The sequence below is a fragment of the Zea mays genome, chromosome 3, assembly GCF_902167145.1.
Source record: "Zea mays cultivar B73 chromosome 3, Zm-B73-REFERENCE-NAM-5.0, whole genome shotgun sequence".
Lineage (NCBI taxonomy): Eukaryota > Viridiplantae > Streptophyta > Magnoliopsida > Poales > Poaceae > Zea > Zea mays.
Window position 1 is genome coordinate 219,711,814 of NC_050098.1, and position 13,028 is coordinate 219,724,841.

At 47.5% G+C, this 13,028-nt stretch overlaps 1 protein-coding gene across 1 annotated transcript; it reads left to right on the top strand.

Annotated features, from left to right (window-relative positions):
* The first annotated feature begins 452 nt into the window (after window positions 1–452).
* Window positions 453–1,969, top strand: LOC103651421 (GDSL esterase/lipase At1g28600). The gene is made up of 4 exons (XM_008677053.3): window positions 453–689; window positions 784–999; window positions 1,087–1,515; window positions 1,621–1,969. The coding sequence occupies exons 1-4, from the start codon at window positions 461–463 to the stop codon at window positions 1,827–1,829; spliced, it is 1,083 nt and encodes a 360-aa protein (XP_008675275.1). The 5' UTR covers window positions 453–460; the 3' UTR covers window positions 1,830–1,969.
* The last annotated feature ends 11,059 nt before the right edge of the window (window positions 1,970–13,028 follow it).

Sequence of the window (13,028 nt, forward strand, 5' to 3'; positions counted from 1 at the left end):
TACTCGAAATACCATATGATAGTCAATTTCTTTTTATAAGACGTATTACGATTCTGGGAAGTCTTTACAAGCAAACTGCGACCACCAGTCCATACATCATCAGTTGTTACATTGAAATCAGTCTGTACAAGATATATACGCCTACGTGGAATGCAGAATTTCTTGATATTACATTGAAACAGACGGAGTATTAGGCATGGCAGTACGTAAAAGGCAACAGTTCAAATACTCTCGGAATGGAAGGCCAATATCTTGAGCATATTGATCTCCAGACCAATTAGATGTTTTTGCTGCTGGGTCATTTACTGCATCCCTTAATTATACCATTGGCGATTCTCGATCACGTACAACTTTTAGTATAAATTGTTGGTAGGAGCTCACATCTGGAACAACAGCATACGAATCATAATCTAGAAAGTCATCTTCTTTCGCCGAGGATCAGTGTCCAAGACAAGAAGAGATGGGGGGTGCCATCCTCCTCGTTTCCCTCGTCCTCCTGCTCAACTCGCCGGTGGGTTTGTGCGGCTGCTTCAAGCGCATCTTCAGTTTCGGCGACTCCATCATTGACACCGGCAACTTCGCGAGCACAGTCCGTTCGACCCCGATAAAGGAGCTCCCGTATGGCATAACCTACTTCAACCGCTCCACCGGCCGTGTCTGCGACGGCCGCGTCATAATCGATTTCTACGGTACAGTGTGCCCACTGTTGCATTGGCTGCATGCATGTGATGCATTGTTGATCTCTCGCTGTGTTCGTTTTGTGTTCACTGTTGGTCTACGCAGCGCAAGCGCTCGGTCTGCCGGTAATCCCGCCGAGCATACCAGGGGAGGCAACCTCCCCGTTCCCTACCGGCGCCAACTTCGCCGTGTTGGGGGCCACGGGGCTTTCGCCGGACTACTACAAGGCCAACTACAACTTCACCATGCCGTTGCCGTCCAGCCTGGACCTGCAGCTCCAGTCCTTCAGGAAGGTGCTCGCGCGGATCGCGCCGGGAGACGGTAACTAAGCACAAACATGTGCGTACACCTCGCCCATTCTGTTCTACGTATCAAATTAACTTGGCTTGGTGGTCATTAATTTGGCAGACAACACCAAGAGCCTCCTCGGTGAGTCCCTGGTGGTGATGGGCGAGATCGGCGGCAACGACTACAACTTCTGGTTCTTCGCGCGCAACTCGCGTGACACGCCGAGCCAGTACATGCCGGAAGTCGTCGGCCGCATCGGCGCCGCCGTCCAGGAGGTGGTCGACCTCGGCGCCAAGACCGTGCTCGTCCCGGGGAACTTCCCCATCGGCTGCGTGCCGCAGTACCTGTCCGCGTTCCAGAGCAATGACGCCAGCTCCGACTACGACCAGTACGGCTGCCTCGTGTGGTTCAACGACTTCTCCAAGAAGCACAACCAGCTGCTGCAGCAGGAGGTCGGCCGGCTCCGGTCGCAGAACCCGGGCGTTAAGATCATCTTCGCCGACTACTTCGGCGCTGCCATGCAGTTCGTCCAAAACCCCAAGAACTACGGTAAGTCCTAATTCATCTCCGATCCTGCGGCAGAGGAGCCCACAGCTAAGTTGTGTCAATCTGCTCTCTCTCTTTTTTTCTCCCTTCTGCTTGGGGGCGTGACAGGTATCGATGATCCCCTGGTCGCGTGCTGCGGTGGCGGCGGCCGGTATCACACTGGCAAAGGGTGCGACAAGAATGCGACGCTCTGGGGCAACCCGAGCGCGTTCGCCAGCTGGGACGGCCTCCACATGACGGAGAAGGCGTACAGTATCATCGCCGATGGGGTGTTGAATGGGCCGTTCGCGGACACACCGCTGCTCAAAACCTGCTAACTTGCATTGCCTTACTTATAGCTCACGATAGGGTCGGTTGGGATCTTTTCGGAATGAACTAGTACGTCATATATATAATCCGATATATCTTTGTCATATGTATGCTCCTATATATCTTGTTAATGAAATAATAGTTTCGCTACATGAAATATAGGAACGACTAAAGCCGTCAGATATAAGGTGAAAAGCCTGTCGGACTTACTGAAAGGAAACTCTGCTGGGTGTTTAGATTTGCATATAGTACCGGCTTTCCTAGATTTGGTGCTCGCTTTGCGTTCTTTGATACTTATTTTGCTGTCTTGACCCTTCCTTCAGCTTAGCAATATCCATGTCTTACGGGAAAGTGCGAGAACAAGAACCCAATGCTTGCGACGACAATGATCTTGTCTTGCCTCCAAAACACTCCGCAAAATCATTGCTAAGTGTAGCACTCGGCAACGAGGATTCGGTGAACAGTTTATCGGCAACGGCCTATTCGCCAAGTACTTTATGTCAGACACTCAGGAAAGAAAAGTCATCATGACGGCGGTAAGCGACGATGACAGAGCCTTTGCCGAGTGTCAGGCCAGCAGGCACTCGGCAAGCGAGTTCCAGTGCCCCCCACAACAATTTTTGTGTGGAGTGTGCGGGCTGACACTTGACAACGAAGGAATCTTTGTCGAGTGCCTGCTGGTCTGCCACTTGGCAAAAGGAGCTCCTGTAGGCTCCAAACGTAGGTTCTATGCCGAGTGTGCGGCTAACACTCAGCAAAGATGATTTACCGGTTCCCAGGTGTGGCTTTTTTGTCGAGTGCTATGGTCATTACACTTAGCAAATGCATTATCAACACTCGGCATAGTTAGGGCTGGGCATTCGGTCTATTAGGGTAATTCGGTTCGGTCTATTCGGGTTTTTGAAATTTCGGGTTCTGAAAAATGAGAACCGAAATTTTCAAAAATATTTTAGGAACCGAACCCGAATAGACTCACAATTTCGGTTCGGTCTATTCGGTCCACCGAATAGACCCGAATTGTAGAGAGACTAGTATATTTTGTTAAAATATATACAATGAATAATTAATTGAAAGTACTATTACTATAACAAGTGACTATAAAAATTAGCATACAAAGATATATATATTATCATTAAAATGATATCATTATTTCTAGCTAATAAGTTCATAAATCATAATAATACCATCACATATTAAGAGCTTTTTTATATTTCGGGTTATTAGGTCTATTCGGGTTTTAAAGGTTAGGAACCGAACCCGAACCTATAACCCGAAATATAGCACATATAGGAACCGAACCCGAACCCGAAAACCCAATGCCCACCCCTAGGCATAGTGACCGAAGACCCCCTTTTATAATTGTTTTTATTATTTCATCCAAACAAACATAAGGCATACCACAGAATCATCATATATACATCACTGATATCACATAATCATCACATACATCATAGACACCACATATTTTACAAAGACCACAAATCTCACAAGTTTCTTCACAAAGATCACAAAAGTCACATGTATCACAAAATAGTTCACAAAACTCAACAGTACTTGCAGAAATAAGTCTACAAACATCTAATGTATGCCATATATAAACATGTCTCGCAGCTAAGTTCAGAAGAACCTCAACGAGGTAGCCAGCTAGACTGGTTCGATCAAAATATTTGAAGGGACACAAATCAATGTGGCCAGGTCTTGTAATTTCTAGATTCAAAGCTTTTCCAAGAGTTCCAAATCCACTATTGTCAGCGCCCTTGGAAAAGGGTACCCTAGAAGCTAAAATAAAAACTAGGCCTACACTAAGAGGACATACTATGGGCCCCATCTTTGAGGTGGGTTAGATCGACACGACCCCTCTGAAAAGACAATAAGAATACATGGTCAAGAGACCCATCACGCGTCATCGCAAGGCCCCCCTTGCTGCATAAGCCTTCACTAGACTCCTTCTGCAATGTCCCGCACTAGCCAGCGGGCATGGTTCGGACGCGCTATGTGGCCCTCGACCGGCTAGGTCCAGTGGCGCCATGGGTCCCTAGGCTTCTGTTGGGGCCCTTGACCCCTTGGGGGATTCTAGATCCACCAGGGGGACTCCTTCAATCACTACTGGAATCCGGGCCTTTGCCGAGTGCCAGGAGATTTGCCGAGTGCTTTTTGTCGAGCACTCGGCAAAGGAGCCTTTGCCAAGTGCGGCGCTCGGTAAAGTCATGCTCTCGGTAACGAGCTCGTTTACCGAGTGTAGGACTCTCGGCACAGAAATACACTCGGCAAAGACGTCTTTGCCGAGTGCCGAACACTCAGCGAAGGCGGTTGTCGGTACCCTGAAACTAGGGTACCCCTTACTACTGTATAAAGACGCAGTACCCACGCGGCTATCTTTAGTCGCGTGGTAAAAGAGCTGTATGTGGGACCAAGCCATGACTAGCCCCAGCCTCGGGCGACTACTCTAGGCCAGCAACAACGCCTGATCCCACCACATGGGCGGGTTACAACAGCGCCTGACCCCACCACATGGGCGGGTCCGGGGCCCCCACGTGTCCAGAGAAAGTGATATACTCCAAGGCATCAACAGTGAGTCCGGACCCCATATGAAAGTGTCAGACCCCTGTATATACGGCCTAAGCCTCCAAGTTTGGTCTAGGACCTCCACGTGTGCGAACTAGACCCCTAGAATGGGGTCCGAACCCCCGTATGGGGTCCGGGCTGCCCACAGTGGGGTCCCAGGGTTCCAGGATAGAATGTACCCGGACCTTAATCAGGACCCAGGCAGGGGTTCGGAGCTAACACGTGTCCAGACCTGATCTGGTGGGATTCGGACCTTATCACATACACTCCTGCTCCCCGTCCAAGCGGAGACTTGATGCTGCCACGTGGCCTATGGCGCGTGGCGTAAGCCAGCGGGCGGAGCCTGACATAAAGCCTCTGGGCTACGCGTGTCTTGGCATTTATTACGGATAAGATGTGCATCTGTCCATTCCAGTGATAGGCGGCACACCCAGTCCATGTTGTGTGGGCTGTGCAGTTACTCACGCGTTACCATAGCGAGGGCAATGACTCACCATTACTCGTGTGTTACCAAGAAAAGGGTATATGCCTATCAATGCTGCATGGATTGCAGTCATCATGACTCCCGCTGATTACTCATGTGTTACTAAGATAGAGGGAGCAACACAGCGTCCAGTAAAGATCTTGGTGTGCTGTCAGCATTAATTATTCACATAATGTATTTCTTCCATTATGCTCCTGGACCCGCATGTCGGGGCTCAGCATCCTTGTATGTGCCTACCTTAAACTATAAAAGGGAAGGCACACAACGTTACAGGGGACACGCAAAAACACACACTCAATACAACTTACACACAGTGGAGGTAGGGTATTACGCTCCGGTGGCCTGAACCACTATAATCCCTCGAGTCTCCTTATGTGCATCCGAAATTCACCAAACAGGCAACCGCTTAGGCCCCCTCCTCATCTTAGGATTAGGGCGGGTGCATTCCGCCAACCGGCCAGAGGATTTTCCCTCCGACATTTGGCGCGCCAGGTAAGGGCTTTTGGCTTTAGGTTTTTTGCCTGTTTTCTTGCTCGACACGATGGTTCAGATCGTCGAGCACCGCGACTTGTATCCTGAGGACTTCCTGATGGAGGAAGGGGCAGCATCTTCCATGCCAAGAGGCTCCAATCGCCCTACGCATGGTGCTGCTGCTATGCACGCTGCGCAACAGCACATGCCCGCGCAGGCCTCCAGGACTCTGTTGAGGGCTGCTCATGGTGGGGCGTTATCTGCATCTAGGGAGTTGTTGCGTAAGCGTAACCCACCAAGTTCCACGGCCTCGCCGGGGGCCATGAGGCAATTGCGCGAAGATGTCGACCGACTCCTCGGCATGGCCCATCCTAGCTCGGCCAGGTCCAGGCCTCGATCATTCTGGCGTGAACGCGAGGCGTCGGCATCTGTGCGCTCACCCTCAGTGAGGGGTGCACAGACTGACGACCTGCGGGCATAACTCAACCGCAGGCGTGCACGCGAGGATGCTCGAGTCTCTCTGGAGAGGTCGTGTGAGCACCGGCAAAACTTCGAGGGACGCAACCTCGACCAAGACTTCACTACAAGGGATGCCCGAATCCAGGCGGGTGTCCCATTGGTCGGCGTAGGCTGCACCGCACTAGCGGATCATCTCCGCGCGTTGACTTGGCCACCCAAGTTCCGGCAACACCTGCAGGAGAAGTACGACGGTACATCGAACCCGTTGGAATTCTTGCAGGTCTACGTCACCGCCATTACGGCAACTGGTGGAAACACTGCTGTAATGGTAAGCTACTTCCATGTAGCCTTGACCGGGTTGGCCCGGACCTAGCTCATGAACCTTACCCCAACGTTGATCTACTCCTGCGAAGAGCTTTGTGCACGATTCATAGCGAACTTCGCCAGTGCTTATCAGCAGCATGGCGTGGAGGCTCATCTTCATGCAGTGAGGTAGGAACCTAGGGAGACTCTTCGGGCTTTCATCTCCCGCTTCACCAAGGTACGGGGAACTATACCTCGCATCTCTGATGCCTCCATTATCACTACTTTCCGATAGGGGGTGCATGATAAGAAGATGTTGGAGAAATTGGCGACATATGACGTGGAAACCGTCACTACGCTCTTCACTCTGGCCGACAAATGTGCCAGAGCTACTGAGGGCCGTGCATGGCACTCGGCGCCGCAAACCGGAGTTACCCAGACGGGCGGCTCAGGTGCCACCACCCAGGGCGGTGGCAAGAAAAAGAAGAAGAACCACGGTCACTATAGGCCGCAGTCTGGTGCTCCGGTCGCCACAGCTGCAGCTGGGGGTCGGGACGAACGCAGCAAGCACCCACGGCAACAGGGAAGTGACAGTGGGTCATGCCCTATCCACCCCAACAGTCGCCACAGCGCCTCAGAATGACGAGAGATCCTGAAGCTCGCGAAGCGCATCAGCGAGCGGCGCGAGCAGACCTCCAAGGATGGACCACCGCCTCGGCGCCGGCCTGGCAAGGAGAAGGTCGACGAAGGTGACGTAGCCGCGGGAGAACGGGACCTCGGGTATTAGGCCCCCGAGCAAGTCCTCAAGGACATCCTCACTAGAGACTTCGACTCCGGTGATGACAACGACCGCCGCAAGAAGTTGTACGTTATGTATGGCAGAAGCTGGGAGCTCACCTCCTGTAGGAACGTAAAGTCCCTACGCCGCGAGGTCCTTTCGGCGACCCTAGGGGTCCCGAAGGCAGCCCCACATCAAAAGTGGCGGAGCACCACTATCTCCTTCGGGGCATCCGACTGCCCCAAAAACATGGCAGGTGCCGACATACTACCACTCATCACCGCCCCTGTCATCGCCAACATGAGGCTACATAATGTCCTGATTGATGGTGGAGTCGGGCTCAACGTCATCAGCCATGCTGCGTTGAAGCAGCTGCAGATCCCAGGATCCCGACTGGGACCCTCTCGCCCATTCTCCGGAGTGGGCCCTCAACCGGTGTATCCCCTTGGGACCATCGCACTCCTGGTTACATTCGGGACCGAGGAGAACTTCCGCACTGAGAACGTCCAGTTCGACATTACGGAGGTTAACCTCTCTTTCAATGCCATCATTGGCAGGCTGGCCCTGTACCGGTTCATGGCCATTGCCCATTACGGGTACTTGGTCCTCAAGATGTCGTCCCCTGGTGGGGTCCTCACCGTGCGGGGCGACCGCCCCGCTGCGCTTGCAGCTGTCGAGAAGTTGCACGCCCTGGCGGCAGAAGCCGCTCGCCCGGATGACGGGGGGAGGGACCCCTCGACTTCCTGTACCAAGACGCCTGCCAAGGTGCCTAAGGTGCAACCAACTGGAGCAGACGGCGTCCCCGTCAAGACCATCCGGCTCAGCGAGGATTCCTCCCAAACCACTCGCATCATGGGCAATCTGGAGGAGAAATAGGAAATCGCGCTCGTCGCCTTCCTCTAGGCAAATGCCGACGTATTCGCATGGGAACCGTCGCAGATGCCTGGGATCCCCAGGGAGGTGATCGAGCACCATCTGACACTACTACTGTAAACGTCTATACAGGCGGTCCAGTTAGCCTCTATACAGGCGGTTCCAGGAACCGCTTGTGGTGCACCGCCTGTGATGTAAAACAACATCACAGGCGGTCAATCAAAAACCGCTTGTGATAGACACACATCACAGGCGGTTCTATCTAAAGGAACCGCCTATGATAGACACACATCACATGCGGTTTCTAATCCTAGCCGCTTGTGTTAGACACACATCATAGGCGGTTTCTAATCCTAGCCGCTTGTGTTAGACACATACCACAGGCGGTTTTAAATATAGGTCCGACTGTATTTCAATATACAGATTCTAGATTCATATGCAGATTCCAGATTCATATACAGAATTAATATACAAATGATATTCATAACAAATCAATATACAGAATCCAGATTCATACATTAGATTCATACACATCACAAAACACATTCACAGAACGATAACAGTACTAGTATTAGCACCAAACCACAATGATACACATATCAAGTTCCATATACAACTCAACATCTCAAGTTCCATATACAACTGAACATCTCAAGTTCCAAACTAAAGATCTAAACACTGTGTGATATCGTGTACAAACTTAGTTCTGGGAACTGTTTCAAATTTCCATTTGTATTGTAGAATAGCCCTTGTTGATGAAGAACTTCACGGCGCATAAAGTAAAGCAAGTCTTTTACAACCTTAGCCACGCCGACGGAAACCATATCTCTTTCTAACCATTCAGCATTGATCTTGGATTTAGGAACCCGCAATGAAAGTAAAAAGCAAGCAGTGCTAAGAGTAATGTGATGAGCAACAATATAACATAAAAATTGCAACATAGACAATGATAGCGAACTTACATCCTCACGATTGACCATGTAATGGAAGGTGACACGACACCATTCGCATACATAATAACCGCATAGGACAGTACCCGGAGGTTGTTTGTCACCATATGGAAATAATGATATTGACAAATTAGGCTTGTCCTCTAGATGTTTGCCGCCAAGATCTTTCCAATAAAAACGGTATGCACTGCATATAAGAATAGCATTGTGAGATTAAGAATACATTTGTTAAGTTGTAATAAGTACAAGTGTGCAATAATAATCATACTTCTCTAAAATCTTCAAGAAGTCATTATACGCATCCTTTTCCATTCTCAGTGAGTCGAAGACCACGACTTTACCATGCTTCGGAAAGATCATGATACAAATGTAGTGGTCACTATATAGACATAGACGAAAACACAAGTTAAGATCACGATTGCCATAATTTGTAGTTCAAAACCATGTCGAGAACTTACTTAAAGTGGTGCGGAGTTAATATTTGTCCTTGCCATGTTGTACATGATTATACATGGCTCGTCCAATGTATGCTGCCATTACCTTCATTTTCTTTCTCTGATTCTGTTTGACAGCTTTCTCAAATTCATCATCATCCAAGTCTTTGTATTCTTCTCCATGTCTCCAAGCAACTTCTTTGTAGCGAGCTTGGGATATCATCAACGGGTCAAGAAACCCTGTCTTAAGTTGTTTCTTCTTATCATCCATGTATTGCATCCTACGTGTAAAAAGTGTTAATCATTAGACTCTCGTTTATGTGTGCGTGTACAAAACTAACAAATATGAAAGTTTAGAGGTACTTACAAGCAAAAGAGGGTTAAGTAGTTGGTTTCCATCCTTTGTCGGTGGTACAACAACCACAGATTGTCAAAGAATAAATGCCGCACAGGATCTATATTATCTTTGCTCCAAAATGCATCTTCTGGCACAACAAATGTGAAGTCCTCGAGTTTGTATTTGTTGCTAGCCACCATGTACCACTCATGCATTCTAATCTCCAGAGTCGACAACTTATAAAGTTGCACCGTCGTCAAGAACAGCCTCCCATTCACAAATTTAGGAGGAACATCCTCCTTCTTGTATATCGGGATATTGATTTTAAGACGTAATGATTCTCGAGTATGAATCATTTCATCTCTTCCCATACTTCGAAACTGTCTATTTGGGACCGTGTGCGTACTCCACAAGATGCTGATTCCGCTTTTGATTGATCTGTCATAACTCTCTTCAATTTTTTGCAGGTAGCGTGTCACTGCTTCTGACGGTTTCTTGACATTGTCAGTGGCGATTCACTGATGAATTTTCTTTGAAGTAGTTGGCCCTTCAAAATTGGTGTCAACCTTTGGTTCCTTTTTGATGTTTGCATCGACATTCTGAGGAACAATTTTGTCTACGTCCCCCTCGTCGAGTTCTTTCGCAAGAGGTGATATGATTGTTTCAACGGTTTTTGTGGAGGTCGGTGCTATATTTTCCTGCACCATGGGGTATGGAATGATTGAACTATCTTTCTGTTGCATTGGTGTTGAATTCGGCGTTGGTGACTTATGACACGATAGACGGCTTAAGATCAGCTCATCACCCAACTTGATGTCGCGTCGATGCCAAAGGACCAACTCGTTCATTGCCTCCTACAAAGTTATGATCCCCTCAACTGGAAAGTCTATCTCCCAATATTCACAACCACTATCTGTGATCTCTAGAACTTGGACCACAACATAGTGTGGCGAGACAAGATTATCCTAGTAGTTAACAAGTCCTGGTTTTACCAAACCAGTAGCAGCTTGTTTTGTTTTTGTCCCAGATCGATTGATTGGAATATGAAGAAAGCAAGGCGTGTCCTTAACAATATCGTCTACAGGGTACTTGGTGCCCAATACGAAGTCTTGCACAGATCCTACGCTACTAGGGACTAGAGGTGGACTCATGTGGCCTGGCTTGAGTTCACATGATATGCATTCTATTTTCTTCATTTTCTTCATCACATCATTAATAGCCTTTTGTACCCTTTCATCAATAGTCTCTTCAAGGGTCCTTTTCGACTTCTCGTGTTTCCTATATGACGCCGCATACTCTGGGTGTGCAAAAAATTCATGCATGTCCGAACCATTGTATTCTGTATCGTGGCGATTTTTAGAACGCAGCAAAATGCCCAGTTTGTAATGTCAGTCGATACAAGAAGAGCTACAATCAAGACTGTGTAAAAAAATACCCGAAGAAAAATAAAAACAAGAAATCCATTATTGGACCTGAAAGTGACAATGACACTTTTGATGACATGGATGGGAAAAAGAAGTCAAAGATCCCAGCTTTGGTGATGTGGTATCTTCCAGTAATTGATCGCTTGAAACGTTTGTTCTCAAATCCAAGGGAGGCTAAGCTTATGCGTTGGCTTGCTGAAAATCGCAAGCAGAATAACAAACAGATTCGACACCCTACTGATGCATCACAATGGGAAAAATTCGATCTTATGTATCCTGAGTTTGCCAAAGAAACCAGAAATGTAAGATTTGCTTTGGGTATAGACGGAATGAATCCATTTAGTGAAAAAAGATGTGTACATAGCACCTGGCCCGTGACTTTAACGATGTACAACCTTCCGTCATGGCTGTGTCACAAAAGAAAGTACATTATGTTGACTATTCTTATTCAAGGTCCAAAATCAGCTGGTGTTGATATTGATGTGTTCCTAGAACCTCTTATGGAAGATATGACAAAGCTCTAGAATGAAGGAGTTCGAATATGGGATGAGTATTGCCATGAGTATTTCAACTTAAGAGCAATTATATTTGTTACCATCCATGATTCTCCTAGTGGCGCCACACTATCAGGGCAAAAGACTAAAGAAAAGAATGGTTGTGTAGTGTGCGTCGATGGAACTGCTTCCTTGTACCTTAAATCATCCAAGAAGTTGGTGTTCATGGGACACAAACGGTTCTTGATGAAGCATCATAAGCACCAAAAGATGAAAAAGGAATTTAACAATGAACTGGAAAGTGAAGGTGCACCAAAGCCTTATAGTGGGAAACTTGTTTTTGAAATTGTAAAGACCATTCATGTTGTATTCGGAAAGGGAAAAACAAAGGAGAAAAGAGAAAGAGAACTGACCCTTCAACTTACACAACTTTCAAGAAGCAATCAATTTTTTTCAAGTACCTCCCATACTGGAAGGATATGGAAATTTGCCACAACATTGATTTCATGCATGTAACAAATAATGTTTTTGAAAGCATCATTGGAACCTTGCTGGGCATACCGAGTAAGACAAAGGACGGACATAAATCACGCAATGACCTAGTAGATCTTCAAATCAGATCGGAACTTCATGGTGGCAAAGGGAAGCCTTACCTCCCCCCAGCTAGCTACAACTTGTCAGTTGAGGAGAGAACAAAAATTTGCAAATGTTTGCGTGGGGTCAAAGTGCCCACAGGTTTCTCATCCAATATCAGCAAACTAGTCAGGATGAAGGACTTGTCTCTATTTGGCTACAACTCTCATGACTACCATGTGATGATGACGGTGTTCCTCCCAATTGCGGTAAGAGCCCTCGAAACAGAGCATGTCAAAGTTGTCATCACACGTTTGTGTTACTTTTTCAATGCGGTGTCACAAAAAGTAATAGCTTTAGAAGACTTGGACTATCTGAAGGCATACATCATCGAGACTATATATGTGCAAGCTTGAAATGTGTTTTCCTCCATCATTTTTTGATATGCATGTACACCTAATCATACATCTCGTGAATCAGATAAAAATATTAGGGCCACTATATTTACATCATATGTTTCAGTTGGAGCGATACCTGGGAGTATTAAAAGGTTATGTGCGAAAACGCGCTCACCCAGAGGGTTCAATCATGGAGGGATACACTACAGAAGAAGTGATTGAGAGTTGTATAGATTACATCAGAGACGGAACAATGATAGGTGTGCCTGTACCTAAACATGAGGGGTAAACTATGTGGGAGAGGGAGAATGGGCATGAAAACTTTTCGCGTTAATGATTACAAGCTAGTACATTGTGCTCATGGTAGTGTACTACAACATCTCACGATAGCAGAGCCTTACATAGAGGAACACCTGGATCAGCTTCGTAAAGAAAATCAGAACCGCACAGAGGACTGGATCATGAGGGAGCACAAACATCCCCTTTGAAAATACCCTTCGGAGAATGGTTAATGGACAAAAACATCCCATTTGGAGACTCTTTGGAAGAGAAAATAATGAAGAATTTGGCTTCTGGGCCATTGTGTTTTGTGACATCATGGCAAGCATATGACATCAATGGGTACACATTCTACACTAAATCAAAAGACATGAAAAGTGTTGCA

Coding starts and splice junctions, on each gene's coding strand:
- LOC103651421 (XM_008677053.3), top strand. CDS start 461: ATGGGGGGTGCCATCCTCCTCGTTTCCCTCGTCCTCCTGCTCAACTCG. Junction 1,000..1,086: donor GCGGATCGCGCCGGGAGACG/GTAACTAAGCAC, acceptor TTAATTTGGCAG/ACAACACCAAGAGCCTCCTC. Junction 1,516..1,620: donor CCAAAACCCCAAGAACTACG/GTAAGTCCTAAT, acceptor GGGGCGTGACAG/GTATCGATGATCCCCTGGTC.